The 21,716-nt window shown below is 60.9% G+C and overlaps 1 protein-coding gene across 4 annotated transcripts; it reads left to right on the top strand.

Annotated features, from left to right (window-relative positions):
• Nucleotides 1-282: 282 nt before the first annotated feature.
• USP19 (ubiquitin specific peptidase 19) lies at nt 283-21,312 on the top strand. 4 transcript variants are annotated; one of them, XM_080350258.1, is made up of 26 exons: nt 283-357; nt 4,248-4,492; nt 7,381-7,509; nt 8,064-8,197; nt 8,500-8,907; nt 9,226-9,493; nt 9,604-9,760; nt 9,866-9,937; nt 10,469-10,584; nt 10,898-11,112; nt 11,411-11,612; nt 11,700-11,833; nt 12,014-12,172; nt 12,259-12,369; nt 12,519-12,629; nt 12,787-12,888; nt 13,260-13,400; nt 13,583-13,701; nt 13,926-14,063; nt 14,153-14,517; nt 15,165-15,275; nt 15,789-16,005; nt 16,284-16,436; nt 16,529-16,692; nt 16,778-16,956; nt 21,104-21,312. In XM_080350258.1, the coding sequence occupies exons 2-26, from the start codon at nt 4,384-4,386 to the stop codon at nt 21,242-21,244; spliced, it is 4,155 nt and encodes a 1,384-aa protein (XP_080206384.1). In that variant the 5' UTR covers nt 283-357; nt 4,248-4,383; the 3' UTR covers nt 21,245-21,312. The 4 variants fall into 4 exon arrangements, with proteins under 4 accessions (XP_080206384.1, XP_080206383.1, XP_080206382.1 ...); XM_080350257.1 differs by lacking the exon at nt 21,104-21,312 and adding an exon at nt 18,690-19,567 and having other exon boundaries at nt 10,904-11,112; XM_080350256.1 differs by lacking the exon at nt 21,104-21,312 and adding an exon at nt 18,690-19,566.
• Nucleotides 21,313-21,716: the final 404 nt, after the last annotated feature.

The raw sequence follows: 21,716 nt of genomic DNA, 5'->3' as shown, positions 1-21,716 counted from the left end.
CGCAGGGAGCTCGGTGGGCTCGCACACCCGCGCCGCCCGGCCCGTTGCCATGGCAACGCCCCGGCAGCTCCGGGCCGATCGCGCCCTTGCCCGCCCTTGGGGGCGGAGCGTCCCTCAGGCGCCGTGATGACGTCACGGCGGCGTCGTTGCCATGGCACCGCCGGGACAGGGAGGGATCGAGCCAGCAGCCGGTCCTGTCTCGCGTCACATGACCGTTATCCCCCGTCGCGCTTCCGTGTCACGTGGGGCTCCTTCGCCGGCTTCCGGAAGTGCGTCACGGGCTCGGGCCTGTCTCCTGAGTCGGCCCGCTCGGAACTTCGGCTGGAAACGGAACAGACCGGAGCGGCGGGCGGGGCCGTGAGTGCGGGGCCGTGAGTGCGGGGCCGGGAGTGCGGGCCGGGCCGGGCGGGCCTGCGCGACGGCGGCGGTTCCCAGCGGGGTGGGAGCGGCGGCCGGGCTGAGGGCCGGAGCTGCGGCGGCGGGCAGGGCCCGGAGGCGGTGTGAGGCCGGGCGGCCAGGCGGGCGGGAGCAGGCAGCGGATGGCGGTGCAGTGAGGGGGCCCGAGGCGAGAGGGGCGGGGGCGGCAGGAGGCGGGGGTGGTCACCGCAGCCCTGGGCACGGCGGGCGGGCCGAGCTCGGTGGCCTCAGGCGGGAGACGCGGGGCTGGGCCGCTGCCCGGGAGGGATGCTCTGCCTGCCCGGGCGCAGCGCCTGGGCCCGTGGGCGGGGGGGCAGAAGCGCCGTTCCCCGGCGCCTCCTTCCTCCGAGTGCTTGAGGCCGGAGGGCAGCAGCACAGGACAGGCCAGGGATGCGGCTGCTGCCCAGTCAGACTCATCTTCCCCGGAGACTTGTGAGGGCCTGTGGGAGCAGGGCCTGCCAGCTCCCCACCCAGCACAGCTCTGAGGGCTCGCTGCTGTCACGGTGTTTGGGGACATGGTGCTTTCCACGTGGGTTGGAAGCATTGTGTGTGGCAGTGCTGGCTGTCTGCACCGCACCTCTGCGCTTGTCCTGGCTCAGCGTGTGTGTCGGGAACACCGAGAAACCGAGCTAAGAGACGAGCTGGGGTCTTGAGATTTTTGATCCCTTGGGGGAGACAAGGTGCAGAAGGTGATGAAAGTATTTGTGCACACCAGGGAACTGTTTCTGTCAGCTGAATTCAGGATGTGGAGGAGCCAGATGTCTGTGGAGGAGGCTGGGAGTGGTCAGGCTCCTCCACAGTTACACCAGTAAACCCCTTTGGATGCTGAGCGGGGGGTTGCTGCAGGCAAGGGGCTCTCTTCCTGCTCAGTGCTAAATGTGCCCCAAATGTGGGGGTAAAAAATTGCATCTTGTGCACCTTCTACTGTCATTCTCTGAGCATTTACCCTAGCCTGATCTGGTGCTGCCATGGGAAAGGGCAGCCGTTCTCCCTGGGCTCTTGCTCCTGTTTCCAAATGCTCCCTTCTTTCGGGCCAGTGAAAGTGTTTGTGCAGCCCCAGCATGAACTGGGTTGTGTAACTATTCCAGGGTAAGGCAAACTTAGCAGAAAGTCGTTTTGCTCTGGCTTCTTGATCCAGCACATGCTACAGCCATGTGGATGCTCGTGCCAGCACAAAGACTGGGAGAGCAGAGGGTACAGGAGGCACCTCCTCTCTCAGCAGCATGGCCGGGCTTTCCCAGTGCAAGGAAAGGTTGCGTAAGGTTTGGTGTGATTGCCGGGCCGATCAGGTGTTTCTCAGAGGTACACCTGGCATCTGGCCAAGGCAGCGTTTCACCACTGCTCCCTTGCCATGGCTCCCACAGCGCTGATATTCTTGTAATTACGATGCCAAAACCTCTGTGCTTCTGCACACCCGGGGCTGAACATCCCGCCTGGGTGCACGTTTCATAGTGGCAAACAGATAGAAAGTCTTGGGGGTTAGAACAGATTAATGGGAATAACATGTGCCTTGCCTGCACTCCTCTGAAACCCCACGGTGCCAGCAGTGGCCTCGGGCCACCATCAGTCTGGCAACTGGAGCTGAGCAGAGCCCCAGCCCCGCTCGGTTCCCGCCTGCCGTTAGAAATAACTGTCGGCAGAGCGCCCGAGTGAGCTGAGCCCTCAGCGAGGCATGAGAGCAGCAGGCTTCTCACAGAGGAGTGGCAGCAGACACGCAGCCCTGGCTCTGCTCACCCCTTCCTGGCCAGAGGATGATCTTTCTCAGCCCTCCAGGACCCCTTTCAGAGCTTGCTGTCGCCCTGCGCGGCACTGACCCTGTGCCACCCCTCTGGAGATGCGGGAAGGAGGCGATGGAGCCTCACCTGGCAGTGCGCGAAGCAGTTGCTGCTTCTTGTCTTGCGCTCCTTGGGGGTTTCTTACCCTAGAGGCGAAAGAAATTCAACAAAAACCACTTTCCTGTGTTTGCTGAGCCTGGGTGAGATTTCTCAGCACCAGGAAGCATCTGTAGCCAGCCTGTTTGCGCTGGTGGAGACTGGAGCTGAGCAGCAGCGTGTGGCAGTGGCCAGCATTGGAGGCCTAGCCTTGCAAACCACAGTTGCGTTCGCTGCTGCAGGGGCCCCTTCCCATTCCCTGTGCAGCCAGCAGTGCAGCTGCCTCCTGGGTAGACCCAGCACAGCTTGGGGACAGCACTGCTGTCCTCCCACACTACTTCAGATCCTCAAGGATGATGTCTGAGACCTCAGCATCTCAGTCTCCAGGTTGTCTCAGGCCCCTCCTGCTGCGGGTGGTGGGAGTTGCCTGTGCCAGGCAGCCAGGGTGGACTTAGCACTTGAGCTTTGTGCTTGGCTTTGGTGGCTCTTGGCTACGAGGACGGGTTGGCCTGAACAGGAGCGGTTTAGGTGCAACGCCTGTCATGGGGCTTTGCTGGAGCTGAGGGCAGGGCAGGATCGCTTTGCTCTCTGAGGTCCCTTGCAGTTTGTGGCTGTGATTCCATGTTTGTGGCTACTTGTTGCCCTGAGTGTTTCTAGAACATAAATGCCCTGGTGATGTGGTGCGGGCAGCACAGAGCTGCTAGCATGCTCCCTCCCACCAAATGCTTTATTGGAGGTATCTTCTGCCCCCGGCCATGCCCAGCAGAGCTGTGGGGTCTGTGCTTGGTACAGAGGTGAGGGCAGGACGGAGGGTTTCCCAGGGCACAGCAGGCTCAGTGGAGCTGGGCTAGACCAAGGTGCTGTCAGGCTCAGCTCTGTGTCCTCAGATGGGAACAGAGCTGTGGGATGAGGTGTGAATTGATGTACCGGGAGCTGTGTCAGGCTGCTAGTGCCTGGGGTGGGCAGGATCAGTGCGACTGGGGCAGCGAGGGGGGAACCCTTCCCAGATCTCTGCTTTCACCACCTCCACGAAGGCACCTCAAGTGAGACTGTTTTCAGTGGGTTGTTCCAGCTCTTTTCTGTCAAAGCCATGAACACTCGAGGGTGAAACCGGAGAGTGAAACTGAGACCAGCCCTTGGGCCAGTAGCTTCCAAACCCTGTAGGGGAACTGGCTGTGCCTGGGAGGGCATGTCTAAGAGGGCAGGGGCAAACACCCTGCCCGCCCTGCCCTCCCTCCAGGGCATGTGGAGCAGAGGTGTCCTGTTTCCTGGTCCCGCTGACGCTGTCTGTAAACTGGCGGGGAGATGAATATGCAAGGTACAGTCAGTGCTGGTTGAGCTCTGCTCTGGTGGGCAGAGGAGGAGGAACGCTCCTCTCGCTAGGGAGCTCTGCTCTCCTCTGTCACAGGAGACTGTCCCAAGCCTGCTCCTGCTTCTCCTCTTTCTTCCTTCTTAGGGTGTTGCTCGCTCCTGTTCCCACCCACTCGTGTAGGGCACTGTTTGACTGAAATATCTGCCCCCTAAGCCATTGGAGGGTGCCCCAGGTGACCCTGCAGAATGTATTTTGCAGGTCAGGGCCCCCCTGTGTCCTCACCCTCAGCTCTGCCTGTGGGTGTTGTTGGTGCTGGTGGCTCCCCTGGGCTGGTGTTGCTGTAGTGGGAGCCGTGAATGTGACAGTTGCTTTCCAGGTTTTTAATGCACACCACATACGGAAAATCCCTGGTTGTATCTTGTGAGCTTTGACAAGCCTGTGTTTTTGGCAGTAAGCGTTGGGACAGCTGGGATGAGGTTGGTATCCTCACCAAGCACTGCGTGGGGCTTCCCGTAAATGCCACAGTGAAGGTCATGTGAGGGCACTGGCACTGGGAGGGCCCTGTGCTGGGGCAGAGAGTGGATCCTGGTGCTGCTGGGCCTTCTCTACATGCTCCTTCTTCCACGCTCGCTCTCTCCTCTCTTTAGGCCACTAGTTCCTTGCCAAAGAGTTTGACCACAGAGAGTCGCCAAGATAGCTGGGCCAGGAAGAAAACGTCGCACCCCTGACCCAGACTCCATTACCGACCCCGGTGGGCCGTTTGTGTCCTCCAAACGGCTGAAAATGTCCAGCAGCACCAATGCCCCTGGTCAGAGAAGAGTGTCTCGGGGCTTGGACGATGCTGCCAACAAGAAGAAGCAGAAGGATCGAGCCAACCAGGAGAGCAAGGAAGGTGAGAGCCCCCTGGCAGCGCTGTGACCAACAGGCCCGTGGTGTCTCGGGAGCTTCACAGCCATCTGCTGCGGGATAAGCAGATTTAACTAATCGCTTCCTGCAGCTGATGGTAACCCGTGTGATGTGGGATCCTCTTCGGCACAATGTCCTCCTCACACCCGTAACCTTCTTCCTTTAGGTGCTGCTTAGCCCCAGCAGTGTGAGGAAGGTCAGGCCCGTGGCTTTGTTAGCTTCAGCCTGGAGTTGTTGTTGGTGGTTGTTTCTACGCTCTGCTTTCAGCTGGGGCTGAGCTGCCCCAGTCCAGTGGCAACTGCATTGAAGCCCGCGGGTGTTTTTGCAGCTGGAGGTGTTGCTGCTTCCCCACTGGCTCGCAGGGGCCAGGTACTGCGAGGAAGCGACTGGGTGCCTGCAGCACCCACTGAGTGCAGGGCCCATGGGTGGGGCTGGTGTTTTTGTTTCTGTGTCAGGGCAAGGTGTGGCTCAAGTGGAATAGTTGCTGTGGAGTAATTATCTCTGTAGCTGCTGCATATCCGATGACAAAACCGATGCTTCAGGTGCAGGCTCTGGTGCTGGGCAGGGAATGCCTGCGGGCAGGATGCAGGCAAGAGTTCCTGCAGCACGGGAAAGTTGCTTGATTGCTGTGCCTGCTCCGTTATGACTGTTGTAGCCTTAAAATCACAGTGTGTTTTATGGGGTAAGGTACACAAGCGCTTGCTGAGGCCTGTGCAGTGCCTGATACAAAACCCCATGGTGCAGAGTGTGCAGCGTTGTGCCTTCCCTCACGTGGGAGGTGTGTTCAGTCTCCAGTAAGGCCTGATCTGCTGCACCCCCTGATGTGGGGGGGTTCTTGGGGTTGGTAGTGCAGCTGTGCTGCCTCCATCCTCTCTGTGCAGGGATGGCGGGGGCTGGAGCAGGCTGTAGCTCCTCCAGGCAGTGCTGCTGCAGCGCTGCTCACGCTGCCCGCCCCACTGGCACCTCCACGCCAGTGACTGATGGTCACCAGAGGCTTCCTGCTGGTTTGCAGCTGGTCAAGGGAAGGCAGTGACAGCCTTCTGAGTGCTCCAGGGTGGAGACAGCTCCTGTGGCCACTGGTTCTTTCCTCCAGGCTGTGACTTTGAGTCCCTTGCCTGGCAGAGCTCACTGCCCTGTGGGGGTGGAGCAGGTCCGGAGATGCTTCTGGCAGTTGGAGGTAATCCTGCGGGGAGCAGGGATTAGGTGTCAGGTCAGTTTGGTTCCCCGGCCTGATCTGAAAGGAAGTTTCAGCTGCAGACGTTGGCAGCCTTGGCAGGAGTGGGAATGTTAAAGTGCAGCTGGGCCGCATGGTTCTCTCATTACAGCAGAATTGGTTTGAGCACACCCAAACAGTGCGTTCTCCCTGCCCCATCCATGCTGGACTCCTCTGCATAGTTGGAGGCTGAGGGCCTGGTGTGCGGAGCCTGGTTACCACAAGCTCCACACTGAGACGTGCTTTAAAGCAGTGCAGTAATGTTGAATTGCTCTCACTGTGGTGCTGGTTAGACTGGGACATGGTGGTGTCGCCCAGAGCGACCATCCTGCGGTTCCACAGACGGGGCTGGGGGAAGGGAGAGGTGTGAGAAAGCCGAGGAGAGAAATGATCAGCATGTGCAGGATGAAAGGTCCAGGAGAGAACGAGGTGATGTGTGAAATTTTGCGCGTCAGAGTGTCAGCCCATGCTCTGAGGTGATGGAATGACAGACCTGCCCGTGCTCTGCTTCTCTGCCCACCAGTGTCTCGCCCTGAGCTCGAGCAGGCTGAGACCACCCAGGAGAAAGACTCAGAAGAGGGTAAGTCGAGGTGTGCGCTGGCTGTCAGTGCATGGCCACAGAGTGCCCTTGCCGAGGGGTTTGAAGCTCTCACCTTGTCGCTGTTCCTTGCTCTGGTGTTGAGCAGAACTAACCTGAGCGTTCCCTTGCCCCAGTGTTGATGTTAACAAGATGCAGCCTTCCCAGGGCAGAGCAGGGTTCACGTGGCTGGGAAGGGCTGTCTGCAAGGAAGAGGGCCTGGACACATGGCAGGCTGCTTCCCATCGCGTGTCACAGTGCCACTGAGCGCAGTGCTGGGACATCTTGCTGCCAGCATCTATCCTTGTTTATGAGCAGGGAGCTGGGCTAGGCTGGGAAGATCCTGAGCTGAGTCAACCAATGGGCGCTGATGGCTGGTTTCTGCTTTGAGGACTAAGTATGACACCCTTGCACCACAGAGGATAGAACAAATTGATTGAAATTAAGGTGATTGGATCACCTTTTTGCCTTGAAGACATCATGGCACCACAGGGCCAGACCTGGAGCCTGGCAGGTTGCACCTGCAGCGGAATGATGCTGCTGCAGCATTTTCTCCCTGGATGCAGCGCTCTTACCAGGCTGGGCAGCCTACCCGTGTTTCAGCCGTCTTAGCAGTGCTCACCTGGCAGAGTACGGTGCTCATGGCGGTTACAGCCGGGCTGCTTGGTTTGCATATGCAAAGGGGAAGTGGCAATTTCTGGTTGTGGTCAGAATCCACTCAAATCCCCCAGAGTAATTCTGTGGCTTCCTTGTTCCCTGGGAAAGCAGCAATTGCTTTGTAGTTGGCAGGAGCCACCCCTTCTTCTCAGCCATCTCTGCTGCATGTGACGGGGCCGAGAGCAGCACTGCCTTTCTGATCTCTCCAGTTCCCACCGGGATTCACCTGCCCCTCTCCAACATGCACTCATGTTTGCAGCCTGTCTGATGAGAGCAGGTTGTGAGCGTCCTGTTTAATTGGCAGGATCTGTGCTCTCATGTTGACCTTGAACTGAGTGTGTCTTCAGGCTCTTTCTCCCCAGCCAAAGCGTGGGCACCACAGACTCATGCCCCAGCGAGTGAGTGACACTTCCCTCCCTCTTCCTAGAGCTGCTGCTGGACTGGAAGCAGAATGCCGACGAGATCATCGTCAAGCTGAACTTGGGCAGTGGAGCTCTGAAGGTGGAGGACGTAAATGCTTCTTTCACCGACACGGACTGCGTGGTCAAACTACCAGGTATGGGGAATGGAGCAACTGCTGCAATTGTTTCTTCAACAAGCCTTGTCACAGCTCTGGGCTAGACGTGGGGCCTATCCAGGCAGGCATAAAACCTTTCCTTCAGAGGCAATGCCCTACTGTCAGCTGGCACAGGTTCAGCCGGCAGGCAGGGCCAATCCGAGAGCAATGTAAAGAAAGAAGGATATGGAGCTGGGGAGGACAGGAGTGGCCTCTGCACCAAGTGAACAAGTGCCTGCTGGTGCATCTCTGTCCCTGACTCGCTGGGATGACTGAGTTGGCCCTGGGTATCCCTTGGAAAAGTGACTGTTCCCCTGAGGGCAGGGAGGCCCAAGGCCTTCCCTCTGGGCAGGAGGCCAGCCAGATGTACAAAGCAAATCCAGGGAAGCTGGCTGAAGCCCTGATGGCTCCTGGGGTGTGGTGGCAGCCTGCCTGCAGCCTCCTTGGCTCAGGATGAGTGTTCCCTTGATGCTTGGGGTAGGTGACAGGGGACTGTGGGTTAGGTGACAGCTGCCTGGAGCGCTGCCTGAGGTGCCGTCCCTCTCTGCTTGCAGACGGGCGCCAGTGGAGCTGTCAGTTCTATGAGGAGATCGAGGGCTCCTGCAGCAAGATCCAGTGCAAGAAGGGCAACTTTCTACATCTTGTGCTTCAGAAGAAGATCCCACTCCATACCTGGTCTTCACTTCTGGTGAGGAGAGGAGGATCTGCCTTTAGAGGGAGTGGGGTTGAGGGTTTCACTCCCTGCTTTTGAGCTGCCCAGGGAGCGATGTGGGGCACATCCTGCATCCACGTGCTGCATGAGGATACTGAGCCAGCTGCCTCTGTCCCAGGGAGGGAGATGTCATTGTACCCTGCTCCTGCCTGCCACATAGCCAGAACAGAGCCCCAGCACGCTCTGGTAAAGGGGGGAGTGAGTGTGAGAGGCTGGCAGAGAGCATGGGAGATACCGCTACCTGAATACTTCCCAATGTTCTGTGCTGATTTTTACAGAAGAGAAGGAAAGACGGATCCAAAGAGGTAGCCAAAGGGGGCACATGCTGGGAGAACGGGAAGGAGAAGGCTGCTTCGTCAGAGCTGGCCCCTGAAGAGCCGAGGGCTGAAGGTACAGAGCTGCCGCGGTCCCGGCGGGAGTCCTCCAACCCCAAACGCACTCCGGGAAGAAGCGAGGCCCTGGGAGGGAAGAGCCCAGCCAGCCCAGGGACGCAGAGTGGCCCCAGTGCCAAGCGGGCAGTGTACCTCAAAGTGGCTCCCACTGAAGAGGAGCTGAATGCCAGAGTCACCGGGAGCGTGGAGCCCAGCAAAGGGCACAGTGGGAGGGCAGGCAGCCGCCGTAATGGCAGAGCCAGCCAGGTCGATGCGCCCACAGCCCTCACGGACCTTGCACCACCACTGGAGAAGGTACCTGGGGACGCAGGGGAACAGGGCACCCCTCTTTTCCTCAGCCCACATGCAGCAGATGCTGCTCACACAGGCACCCATCCCTGCCCATGAGATGGGTTCTGCAGGTGGTGCTGGGGCTGGTGTGGGCCTGGCTGTGGTGGGGGAGAGGGGGACATGGGGACCCTGCAGTCACTGGACTGTAGTGCTAACGGGGCCAAGCTGAGCATGGAGTATGTGGGGAACATGGGCAGCATGGTGCAGGATTCACAATGAGTGGGTTGCGGTAGCTTGAGGATGATGGTGTCTGTTTTTCACCATGTCCCTCTGTCTTAAAAGGCTGTGGCTTTGGCCAAGGAAGCTGTTCCCGTGGAGATGCCACCTCTCGCGGCTACCACTGAGGTGTTCCCTCACTGTGTTGCCACCTGTGTGGAGAAGAGGGTTTTGCAGCCAGGCAGCCCCGCCGAGGCCTTGCGGGGCCGGGACTGTGCGCCTGCCCTGGGAGAGAGCTCTAAAAGTGTCCCAGTGGCCCCCCCTCGCATGGGCAGAGACGGTGAGAAGAGGGACTGGTCCAAGGATGACGTGGCTCTGGAGGCAGCGGCTGATGGTGAGTGACTGGAGCCCCAGGGGTTGGCCTGGTCGGGAAGGTCTATCTGCTCAGGACCCTTCCCAGGTCACCCTGAGGTAATGTGTCTCTCCACGGCGTTCCTCACTCAGAGCCAGAGCCTTTTGTGAGCCTGACCTTTGTCAAGAATGACTCATACGAGAAGGGCAATGACCTGGTGGTAGTGCATGTCTACGTGAAGGAGATCCACAAGGAGACATCCAAGGTGTTGTTCCGGGAACAAGACTTCACGCTAGTGTTCCAGACAAGGTACAGGCGTGCCTCAGGACAGTGCCAGGCTGCCTCAGAGCTCCTGGCTGTGGCCGGGTTACTTGCTTGTTCACTTTTTCTCACTTGCTCCCAATTTCTTTGCAGTGACACAAACTTCCTTCGCCTCCATCCTGGCTGTGGGCCCCACACAGTGTTCCGGTGGCAGGTGAAGCTCAGGTGAGGCTTCTGTCGTTGTGGCCCACATTGGGGTGAGGGAGCTGAGAGTGCAGAGCTGGAGCAGGAGCCAGTCCTGGCTGGTGGATCTGTGCAGGGAATGCTCATTCCTGCATGAAGGCCCCTCTTACACTGTGCTGCAGTCATGCCCCAAGCCTGGGCTGCCTTGGAACTGTGTGGTGGCTTGCAGGGGAGGAAATCCCAGTACATCCAAGTGCCTCCTTGCCCACGGTTCCCCCTCAGCCTGTTCTAGAGCTCTTGGGAACAGAGCCAGACCAGCTTGTGTGACTTTGGGTGGGATGTCCAGTAGGATGGGCGTGTGGAGCCAGGCAGAACAGATCTGCCAGGAAAGGGCCCTTCTGTGCGCATGGTGGCCAGGCTCGAGGGTTTCCACCCTGCTTTGCCAGGGAAATGTCGGGATCAGTGCCAGATGGATCCCTGCTGCCTGGAGGCCACGGCCCTGCCTTGCAGAGGCTTCAGTGCGTCTGCTGGGGGGGTCCTGGGGCACCGTTGACTTGCTGTGTTGTTTTCCAGGAACCTCATTGAGCCGGATCAGTGCACATACAACTTCACGGTGTCTCGCATTGACGTCTGCCTGAAGAAACGCCATAGCCAGCGCTGGGGGGGGCTGGAGGCTCCGGCCACACGAGGTCTGCACCCTGCCTTCTTGTCCTGCCTGCCTGCCACACCCCAGGGAGGGCACGGGCCCTCCTCACCACTGGTAGTGGCCAGATGATGCCAGATCCTCTGGTGTGGGGTTGTGGGGAAGGAGAGGGGCTGAGCGGGTGCCGGCATGGGGTTGTGAGGCAGGATGAGCCAAGTGCCAGGGAAGGGCACCGCCGTTCCCCTTGCTCACCGGGAAGAGGGGTAGGAGGGAGCCTGTGTGTGAGCATGTGAGCTCAGCCCTGCCTTGGGCAGCGCGTGGTGCTGCTAACCACAGGCCCACCCTTCCCCCTTTTTAAGGTGCAGTGGGTGGTGCAAAGGTTGCCATGCCTACAGGCCCTACCCCTCTGGACAAGAACACCCCAGGCAGTAACCAGCACCCCCTGTCCAGCAAGGAGGAGGCCCGAGCTAGCGACAAAGAGAAGCCACGCGTGGAAGATGGGGGTCTGGATGGTGTGGCAGCCCGGACAGCCCCAGAGCATGTGCCAGTGAAGCAAGAGCCGCACATCCCCTCAGTGAGTGGGGATACACCTGGTTTAACTTGGGTGGGGGGAAAAGGGGACCTTTTTGTTCCTCTCATGGGACCCTGCCTACTCGGTGTTGCTTTGGGGACTGGCAAACTGTACCTGGAGGATGTGGTGGTGCTTCTCAGTCATAGCTATCAGGACTGGGGAAAGTGGTTGGCCTTTCTTTCCCAGTCTTGGTGGGAGATGGTGTGGTGGCTGTAGCCCAGCCACATCTGAGGGGTGCCTGGTGTTTCCAGAGAGCACCCCCCCAAGTGCAGCATTTTCTCACCCACCTCTGTTTTGGCAGCCCAAACCAACATGCATGGTGCCACCAATGACACACAGCCCAGTGAGCACTGAGAGCGTGGAGGATGATGAGGATGAGGACGAGAAGAAGAAGGTGTGCTTGCCTGGCTTCACAGGGCTGGTGAACTTGGGCAACACCTGCTTCATGAACAGCGTCATCCAGTCCCTCTCCAATACCCGGGAGCTGCGGGACTACTTCCATGGTGAGCCCGCGGCCGGGAGCCCGACAGAGTCATGCCGCTGGGATGATGCAGCTAGCGGCCACCCTCACTCTCCTATGTCTCTTACAGATCGGTCCTTTGAGTCAGAAATCAACTACAACAACCCACTGGGGACGGGGGGACGCCTGGCCATCGGCTTTGCCATGCTGCTACGGGCGCTGTGGAAAGGCACACACCATGCCTTCCAGCCCTCTAAACTGAAGGTAGGGCCACCAGCGCTGCATGGGAGCTGCTGTGGGTCCCCAGCACCTCTCTCTGGGCACCTGGCTGCCCTGCCAGTGCCTTTGAGAGCTGGGTGAGTGCAGCCATGCTTTGTGTGTGGGGCCGGCAGTGCTGCTCAGGGGGCTGCTGGCCAGCCCTGACTACTCTGCCCCACTCCCCAGGCAATTGTGGCCAGCAAGGCCAGCCAGTTCACTGGCTATGCCCAGCACGACGCTCAGGAGTTCATGGCCTTCCTGCTCGATGGCCTGCATGAGGACCTCAACCGCATCCAGAACAAGCCCTACACAGAGACTGTTGACTCGGATGGGAGGCCTGATGAGGTGAGGATGTCCCTCTCTGAAGCTGCTGGGAGAGCAGCCCTGGCCCTGAGTGGTTCAGTGTCACACTGAGCCCTTTCTCACTGCAGGTGGTAGCTGAGGAGGCCTGGCAGCGACACAAAATGAGGAACGACTCTTTCATTGTGGACCTCTTCCAGGGCCAGTACAAATCCAAGCTGGTGTGCCCAGTGTGTTCTAAGGTAGCGCAGCCCTGAAGGCTCTGTTCCTGTCCTGGCTTATGCCACAGCAGGTTCCTGACCCTCAGAGAGCACTGGTCACTTGGGGCTGCTGCCCTGATGATCTCAGCCACAAGCACTTCCCACAGCTGAGTGTACTCTCCCATCTGCAGGTGTCCATCACCTTCGACCCCTTCCTGTACCTTCCCGTGCCCCTCCCACAGAAGCAGAAGGTGCTGACTGTCTATTACTTTGCAAAGGAGCCGCACAAGAAACCCATCAAGGTAAAGGACACCTTCTACTCTGGGAAGATATCCTGAGAGAACTCCTGGAGGAACTCCTCAGGCAGCTGGTCGTGTGCCAACAGCCTGAGCCTTGTGATAAGTATGGGCCCACATGTCTTGATGTGCTGTGACTGATGTGGCACTTTCTCGGTGGCAGTTCCTCGTGAGTATCAGCAAGGAGAACTCCAGTGCCATGGAGGTACTCGACTCGGTGGCCCACAGCGTGCGTGTGAAACCAGAGAACCTGCGTCTGGCAGAGGTGAGAACGCTCAAGCTGGGGAGCAAGCCATGGGCTGCTCTTCTGGGTACCCCAGTTCCCACAGCTGTACAGGGAACATGGCCACTGACTGTCACTTGCCCATGTCCAGCATGTCCATGGGTTGGATTTTGTCTGTGGGTGGCTGTGTCCTGCACGGGCTGCTGCCGGGTAGGTCCCTGCTCAGAGTGCCTGGGCCACTGCAGCAGGGCAAGGGATGTCCATCCTCCCCTGGTGGGATGATGAGCTAAGCCCAGCATCTCTGTGGTCCTGCTGTTCCCACAGCTCCCTGTGGGGCTGAGATCTGGGGCTCTCTCAGGAGAGGAAGCGTGGGGCAGCCTTCACCCAGCCCTGCTCCGCTGCTTTCCTGGCAGGTAATCAAGAACCACTTCCACCGCATGTTCCTGCCATCCAGCTCGCTGGACACGGTTTCCCCCACGGACCTGCTGCTCTGCTTTGAGGTGCTGTCCCCAGAGCTGGCCAAGGAGCGGGTGGTGGAGCTGCAGGTCCAACAGGTAAGGGGCAATACTGGGACTGCTGGGAAATATGTGGGAAGGCTGAGCCTACAAGTGGAGCTGAGCAGGATGGGGAGAGCTGCACATACGAGTGATGAGCTGCAGGCAGCATGAGTGCCCACTGAGGCTGCCTTGTCCCACTGGGGTACCCTTCCCTACCTGATGGGTCTTTTCTTCTGCAGCGTCCACAGGTGCCCAGTGGCCCTGTCGCCAAGTGTGCAGCCTGCCAGAAGAAGCAGCTGCCAGAGGATGAGAAGCTCAGGCGCTGCACGAGGTGCTATCGAGTCGGTTACTGCAACGTGTGAGTTGGCTTGGTGCCTAGCAAGAGAGGGAGGGTCTCCTGCCTTCACGGGCATGGGGAGAGCTCAGCCCACTGGGAAGAGATGGGATGGGCCTGGCCCTTGGTGGGGAGTCAGTCCAGCTTGCGGTGGTCCCCTTGTCCCCAACGCACCCCTCTGACCCTGCCATACTCATATCTGCGGTGGTGGTGGATGCTGGGTTCAGCAGGGGCTGTATGTGTTACAGAGCATGTCAGAAAACACACTGGCCAGACCACAAGGCTTTGTGCCGCCCAGAGAACATCGGTTTCCCCTTCCTCATCAGTGTGCCAGAGTCCCGCCTCACCTATGCCCGCCTGGCCCAGCTGCTGGAGGGCTATGCAAGGTGAGGGTCCAGGGAAGGAGGGTGCATCTGCCCCCGAGCTGAGCTCGGCCCTGCGCCTCTCCAGCTCTGATTGCCACCTCCTTGCCCAGGTACTCGGTCAGCGTGTTCCAGCCTCCGTTCCAGCTGGGTCGGATGTCGCCAGAGCAGGGGCTGCAGCCTCTGCTCCCGGACAAGCTGGAGCCCATGGCCAAGAGCAGCTGTGCAGCAGCCACCTCTGTCCCTGAGCTGGGGGATGGGGACAGGGCTTCCAGCCTCCTCCAGGAACCCCCACTCTCGCCAGCTGTGCCTGAGCTGCACCCCGAGCTGGGGGACGCCGGCACTGTCCGGAGCAAGGTCCTGACAGCCAGGAGTTCCCTGCTGAGCTTGGATTCAGGCTTCTCTGAGCACATGGAGTCGCAGGGCGACAGCTGTTGTGAGAAGGAGCCGTCCTATGAGAGAGCCCTCAAGCCAGAAGGTAAGAGGTCCTGCAGTGCTGACTGCCCAGGCAGCTCTCCCTCCTTGGGGTCACCTCCCACCACAGCATCTGTTCTCTCCTTGGGAGCAAAGACCCTTGTGAATGCACGTGAGGCCCTGGGAGCTGTGTTTTGGCAATGCTGCCCCACCTGAAATGCCTGCCTGCCCACGCTCTGCCCTGCCCTGGCAGGGCCCGTGGGGCAGAGCACAGACCTGACTAGGAAAGAGTTTGGAGCGTTGCGGTGTTGTGGGAGAGGCTGGGAAGGCAGGGGCTGGCAGAAGCCTCCGAATCCTGTGGGTGGGCAGAGCCTGGTGTGGGCTGAGTCCCTCGGGGCTGTGAGCGCAGCGTTTCCCTCTCTCTGACTCAGCTGCACGGGAGCAGCTTCTTGCGCTCGGCTGCCTGGCTGTCACGTTTCCAGACACTCGTCTCAGGATGGCAGCAATGTGCAGCGAAGGGGCAAGGCAGGCAGAGGAGCGCAGCTTGCCAGGGGCAGACGCCTGCTAAAAATAGTCAAGGACATGGGGCACGTGGTTGTGTTCCTGCAAGGCCGTAGCATGTGAGGTGGGGGTGGGGGCACTGTAAATTCTTGGCCCCTACGCAGGGCAGACAGGCAGTGCCACCACAGATCTGTCCCTACTTGTCCACAGCTGCCATCCCTGGGTACCAGCACACTCCAGACTCGCTGAGTGCTCGCGCAACGCAGTTCTACATCAACAAGATTGATGCTGCCAACCGAGAGCACAAGCTGGAAGATAAAGGTGAGCCCAGAGCCCTGGAAGGTGCCACCTTCATCCCTGGTGGCCTCTGGCAGGGTAGTGGATCTGCCAGGCCAGGGTGCCAGAGGTTGCCTGGCACAAGGTGAACCCAGATGTGATGGTGGCCCCAGTCTGGACAGTGATAGCTGCATCTGGCACAGGATAGGACAGGGCTCTGCTGCACAGAACTGCTGCCTGGAAGCTCTTCTTAGGCGTGACATTCCTGCTCTCCTCAGCAAATAAACCCATTCGCTCCAACCTCCCACATCACGTCTGTGATCTCTGTGTCACCTCTTCTCTGAATGGGATGCTGGCATCCAGTGCTGGTTCTGCAGGAGTTGCTGAGAGGGGCTGTGCCAGCCTTGACCCCTGCTACCCTGGGGTGATTAATCTGGCCATGGGCTCTTGTCCCTTTCTGGCAGCACTGCGGGATCGCCAAATCAAGCCAGGGTGGGCAAGACTGCTCCTAGCCCCAGCCTAGTGGGGCACATGTGTGAGGTGTGTGCCCCTTCACAGGTGACACCCCCCTGGAGCTAACAGACGACTGCTCCCTCGCCCTGGTGTGGAAGAACAACGAGCGCCTCAAGGAGTTTGTGTTGGTGGAGTCCAAGGAGCTGGAGTGTGTGGAGGACCCAGGCTCAGCCAGCGAAGCAGCCCGAGCTGGTCACTTCACCCTGGAGCAGTGCCTCAACCTCTTCACCAAGCCTGAAGTCCTGGCCCCGGAGGAAGCGTGGTGAGGAAGGCGGCAGGGTGGGTTCCAGCCCGTGGGCACAGGCAGCAGCGGGAGTTTCCGAGGAGCTGCCTGGGCCTGTATGCTGTTTCTTCTGGCAGCCAGGAGTTTTGGGCTGGCCTTGCCTGTGCACTGAGGAGGGAGGCCCTAAGCCAGCAGGGAGCAATACCAGAATCTCTTGCGTCCCCTCTGCCAGCCCCACGTGTGGGGCTACACCTTGGGGCTGGGCTGTGAGACTTGAGGCTGTCTCCATGATGGTAATGAGCACACTCTGTCCCCAGGTACTGCCCCAAGTGCAAGCAGCACCGCGAGGCCTCCAAGCAGCTGATGCTGTGGCGGCTGCCCAATGTCCTCATCATCCAGCTCAAGCGCTTCTCCTTCCGCAGCTTTATTTGGAGGGACAAGATCAACGACATGGTGGACTTCCCTGTCCGGTGAGAGCCTGGGGAACAAAGTGCCTGTGCTGCCCTGCAGCCTGGCCTCTCCCTGCCTAACGCCAACTGACTGTCCCTGTGTCACTCCTCAGGAGCCTGGATCTGAGCAAGTTCTGCATCGGGCGAAAGGGTGAGCAGCAGCTGCCCATGTACGACCTGTACGCTGTGATCAACCACTACGGAGGCATGATTGGGGGGCACTACACGGCGTACGCCCGCCTGCCCAACGACAAGAACAGCCAGCGCAGCGACGTGGGTGAGGACCTGCCAGCCTCGCTGCCCCTCGCCCCAGCTCCTGCAGCCGTGGCCCCTCTGCTTGCTTAACCCTTGTCTCCTCTCAGGCTGGCGACTCTTCGACGATAGCACAGTCACCACCGTGGACGAGAGCCAGGTGGTAACCAGATACGCTTACGTCCTCTTCTACCGCCGGAGGAACTCTCCTGTGGAGAGACCCCTGCCAGGGCACCCCCCAGACCACCGAGCTGAGCGCACCCCCTCTACCGAAGCTGCTGCCAGCCAGGTGAGAGCTTGTGTCTCTTCCAGCGCTTTCAGAGCCACAGAGCCCTTGGCAGGGCCTGCCTCTGCCAGCACCCGCGGAGCCTGGCGCAGCTGCATTATGGTGCTGGCCCCTTGTTGGCACTGAAGACCTTGTGCTGGCCGGGTGTTGGGGCATATCTTGCCCTGTTCCCACTGTGAGCGTGGCGTGCTCCCTACCCTGAGGGACCACAGGAGACCTGGCTCCAGCTACGGGCATGGGGAGGGCATCAGAGGAGCCCAGCCTCACGAGGGTCTGCACCGGGGGCAGGCTGGGAGCGGTGCAAGAGGAGCTGGCAGTGCTGGGAGCGGTGAGGATCTGCTCTCCACAGCCACTCTTCAGGCAGGGTGGGGGACGCTTTCTGCTGGGGCCCAGCTCAGGGCCAAGCTAGGTGCAAAAAAGGCAAATGCCAGCGCTGAGCGAGAGGCCTGGCAGCCTCCACAGGGTGCTGAAACCTGCCAGAGTGAGCTCTGCTGCCGGGTCACCCGGGAGGGAGGGGTGGGCCAGCCAGCAGGGTGCTTTTGGCTCACACCCACGGGGGACTGTTGGGCTGATCTTTGTGTGAACATCAGAAAAGATGACCCAGGTTGGAGCATGGTGCAGCTCCCACCTTGCCGGGCCGCCCTGCGTCGCTGTGCTGCAGCCCTTTCCTCCGTGCTGGGCTCTCCCACGTTCCTGCGAGCTCTGAGGTTGATGCCCATCCTGTTGCTGGCACGGTATGTGCCCTGGGGGGCCCTTTTACTCTGGTCTCCCAGCCCCTCTGGCTTGTGCTGCCCTTGGTCTGGCACTGGTTAGGAATATCCCAGCTCTCCCCTTGCAGCTGGGGACAGGAGCCACTTGTCTCTGGGGACAGGGGCCATCCGGCACCATGGTGTCCCCCTGCCCAGGCTGACCCTGTCCTGGGGGCTGCACGTGTCCTGGAGCAGCCTCACTTGCTGTGGGTGGCCTGGGCCACAAGAAAAGCTGCGCTGCTCATCTTGCACCAGCTGTGGGAGCCTTCAGGGGCTCATGCAGCGCTGAGGCTCCTTGTCCCCACACAGCACGGGGTCCATCAGGTCCCCCCATGGCACAGGGACTCATGGGGCCCCTGCCAGCACCAGATCCCCCGCAGCAATTGGGCTTGTTGGATCCCACAGTGGGTTGCCCCCTGGGGCTCAGCGGGTCCCCAAGCACCTGGGACCACCCTCACCCCACCTCAGGCACTGGGTGACCCCCAGAGAGCTGCACCCTACTTGGCTGCCCTGTGTGATCCCCGACATAGCAAAGGGCCGGGCTGTGATTGGCTGCCTGCGCATAATCCTCCTGGAAGCTGGGCTACAATTGGTTGTTGGAGCATCCCCACCCACTGAAGCAGACCCGTGACTGGCTGTGTTGTGACTACGCCTCCTGCTCCTGCTGCCCCAGGATTTGCTGTCGTCTGAAAGATCCTGTTGGGATCACAAAAACTCAGCTGTGATTGGCTGCTGCCTGCCTGCTCCCCGCCTGGACCCACCAATGCCACAGCATCGGGATCCAGCTGCCCGCTCCCCTGCCCACAGCCCCATGAAGACCCTGCCTGGCAGCTGTCCACACCAAGCCGCCCGCCGGAGCCCCTGAAGAGCGGCGGGGGCGGGTGCGACCGCGACGGTGCTGCATGGGGAGGCGGGCTGGCTGGGCACGGGGCGAGGGGTGTTGCCCATTGTGTTCTCCGAGTGCTGACGCAGGTTTCCACATCGCAGGCTTCTCTGATCTGGCAGGAACTGGAGGCTGAAGAACAAGAACTGGAGCTTGAAGCACCCCAAAGGCCTGCAAGAAACTCGTGGAGGCCCCGTGGCCAGAAGCGGAATCCAGACACCCCCCTGCACCCAGATGAAGGCTGCATCAGATATTTCGTCCTGGCCACCACGGCCGCAATTGTGGCTCTCTTCCTGAATGTCTTCTACCCGCTCATTTACCAGACCCGCTGGAGATAGGCACAGGCAAGCGGCCAGCTGCGGGAGCAGGGCTCTCAGGACACGTGCCATCGTGGGACACTACGCAACGAAGACGTTGGGCAGCAGGACAGAAATCACTGGGAAGGACTCGCTGAGGGACGCGTGGGGCTGTCGGCTCCTGCCTGTCTGCTCTGGCATCTCCCGTGCCAGCTGGCAGAGCTGCCCAGCCAGCCCGCTGCTTTGCCAAGACACAGCCCAGAACCAGGAGCCCCTCAGCCCTCCCTTGCCTTTGCTGCCCAGCAGGAGCAGGGCAGATCTCGTGGGTACCTGCTGCTCAGGAAGAGACAGACGCTGCTGCAGCATGGCTGGGGCCTGGCGCCCCTGGGAACATTGACTGCTTCTGCTCGGCTCCCAGAAAAGAAGCGGAGACCTGCTGGGAGGCTGCAGCAAGGGCAGGATGCCCTGACACGGGTCCTGGGTGTCTCTTTCAGCTGTGCTGCCGCGGGAGCATTGTGCTCCCCGCAGCTGGCAGGACCTGTGGCTCCTGAGCCAGGCCAGCCCCGTCCCTTCTACTGAGCCTCCTGGTGCCAGTGGCCCAGGCACTGGGAGCCATGTGTGCTGCACCCCTATGCTGGGGCCCAGAGGGGTTTGTCACCGAGGGCTCAGGAGCTTCCCTGTTCAGCCCTACCATAGCTCCTTTCTGCAGGGCAGCTGCTGGGGAGCCTGGTGACCCGGCCTGGGGTGTTCATGGTGAGCATCTGCCTCCCTGGGCTGCCAGCTCCCCTCGGCAGCGCTGTGGGGCACGTGGGCTGTCCCCACTTCTCGGGAGCCGGTTCTCTGCTGGGGGAGCATGGCGCAGCACCTTATTTGCAAGGGGACCGGCTGCCCTTGCTGCGGGGTCTGGAAGTGCAGGTAGGACCTTGCTGTGTTAATAAAGCCGGGTTTTTCAAAGAGACACAGCATCCCTGTCCTGTGTGATGGGACCCCTGTGCAGGGGCAAGGACTCTGCGTCGGACCCCTCTCCAGCATGTGGGCAGGTGTCAGTGAGGTAGCTGCCTGCGGAGTCCCTGGCTCAGCCAGCACGAGGATCGTGCCCCAGGCTCTGCAGGGAGCCTGGCACCCCCCGTGTAGCAGTGGGCTCAGGGCAGAGCTCTGCCTGCCGGTGCTGTGGAGCACAGCCTGGGCTCCTGCTCCCTCGCCGTGGGGCGGCAGCCACGGTGGGACAGGTGTAGGGTGCGGGGAGCCCAGCGGTGCCAGGGCACAGGCTGCAGCTCCAGCGGTGTGTGACATTGAGACGTGTTGCCCTTGGCTGAGTGTGGCTCAGACTGTTCTGGCGTGTTTGGGTGCGAGAGGTGACTTCAGAGCCCTGTGACTTCCTTTTCCGTCTCCGTCCCTCTGGCGGTGCCCTTGGCTGGCTCGGGAAGGATGCTTGGCAGGGAAGGGGATTGCACGGGCTTCTGGCTTGGCCTTGAATTGCACAGCAGGGAGCCCAGGGCTCCCGCCGCCTCAGTCCCACGCCCCTCTTGCATGTGTGCTGCGGTATCTTCCCCGCCAAGCGGGTCCCAGCTGGGGAGCCTGGCGGGGCCGTGCTGCGGTCATGAGATGCCCGTCCTGGAACAGTCGCCTCATTGTCTGCAGCTCCGGGGCTCGGCGGCTTCCCCCACTCGCTCACAGCACTGGCCTCGTGGGGCTGAGTCAGTGCCCGGCGCCAGTGGGGTGACCTCTGCTCTGTGCTGACGCCCCAGGGTTGGGGCGCACAAGCCTCTGCCTGCACCTGCCTGCCTGCCCTCCCTGGAGGTGGGTGGCCGGCAGCAAGGCCCAGGCTAAGCGCTCTCAGCTCTGGAAATCCCCTCTGGTGCTTTGCCGTTCCTCAGCAGGCACTGGCAGCCTGCCCCGTGCCTCGCCGCTGCTCCCCGGGCTGGCTGGGTGCTCGTGCCGGGGCACAGGGCGCTGCCAAACCAACCCTGGCCACGGCAGCCCCGGGGCTGTGGGTGCCAGGCCAGGGAGAGATGGCAGTGCTGGGGACAGGCTGAGCATGCGGCAGCCTTGCTCTCCTCTATGCCAGGGGCCCTGGGCACACTGCCTTCCCCCTGCCCTGCTACTTGGGACTGCTGCATGGGCTTCCTCCAGCACGGGGCTGTGTGTCTCCAGGAGCAAGGAGGGAGAAAATGGGTGGGCAGGGTGCTGGTCTCCCTCTCACACCCACCTTCTGCTTGCAGGGACTGCCCCCCGTGCCGTTCGGATCCAGCCTGGCCACCGAAGGAGCCCCGGCGCTGGCCGCAGAAGGCCTCCCTGAGCGCTTTGCCAGCCCCGCCGAGCGCCCGGCCCCCTCCTACAGCAGCATGGAAGAAGTTGACTAGGGCGTTGCGGGGTGCCTGCCCCGGGGAGTGGGGGGACGGGAGAGTTGGGGTTTGTCCTGCACTCATTAAACTTGCTGAACTCCACTTGGCCTCAGCTGCTTGCTGTCCCCTGTTGTACCTGCTGAGCCACCCGAGGGCACCGTGTTCCCCAGCACCCTGCTGTCCCCGGTGCCCTTGTGCCCCCTGTCCCCTGGTGTGCTGGGGCACTCTACAGGTCTATGTCCCCAAGTGCTCCTTGCAGTCCACTGTCCCCCTCAGGTCCCCTGGCAGTGCACCCTACAGCTCCCTGTCCCCGCAGGGTGCCCCTGGTGTCCCTCAGTGCTGGGTGTCTCTCAGTGTTCCCTGCTGCCCGGTGCACCCTGCTGTCCCCCGATGCACCTTGGTGTGTGGACTCCCTGCTGCACCCCATTGCCCAGTGTCATCCAGTGCAGTCCTGCCACCACGGTGCCTGGTGTGTCCCGGTGCTGGTGGG

This window comes from Nesoenas mayeri, assembly GCF_963082525.1.
Source record: "Nesoenas mayeri genome assembly, chromosome: 10".
Taxonomy (NCBI): Eukaryota; Metazoa; Chordata; class Aves; order Columbiformes; family Columbidae; genus Nesoenas; species Nesoenas mayeri.
Note: the sequence above shows the minus strand (reverse complement) of the source record. Positions and strands in the feature narration are given on the sequence as shown.

Coding starts and splice junctions, on each gene's coding strand:
- USP19 (XM_080350256.1), top strand. CDS start 4,384: ATGTCCAGCAGCACCAATGCCCCTGGTCAGAGAAGAGTGTCTCGGGGC. Junction 12,370..12,518: donor TGTGCCCAGTGTGTTCTAAG/GTAGCGCAGCCC, acceptor TCCCATCTGCAG/GTGTCCATCACCTTCGACCC. Junction 15,276..15,788: donor GCACAAGCTGGAAGATAAAG/GTGAGCCCAGAG, acceptor GCCCCTTCACAG/GTGACACCCCCCTGGAGCTA.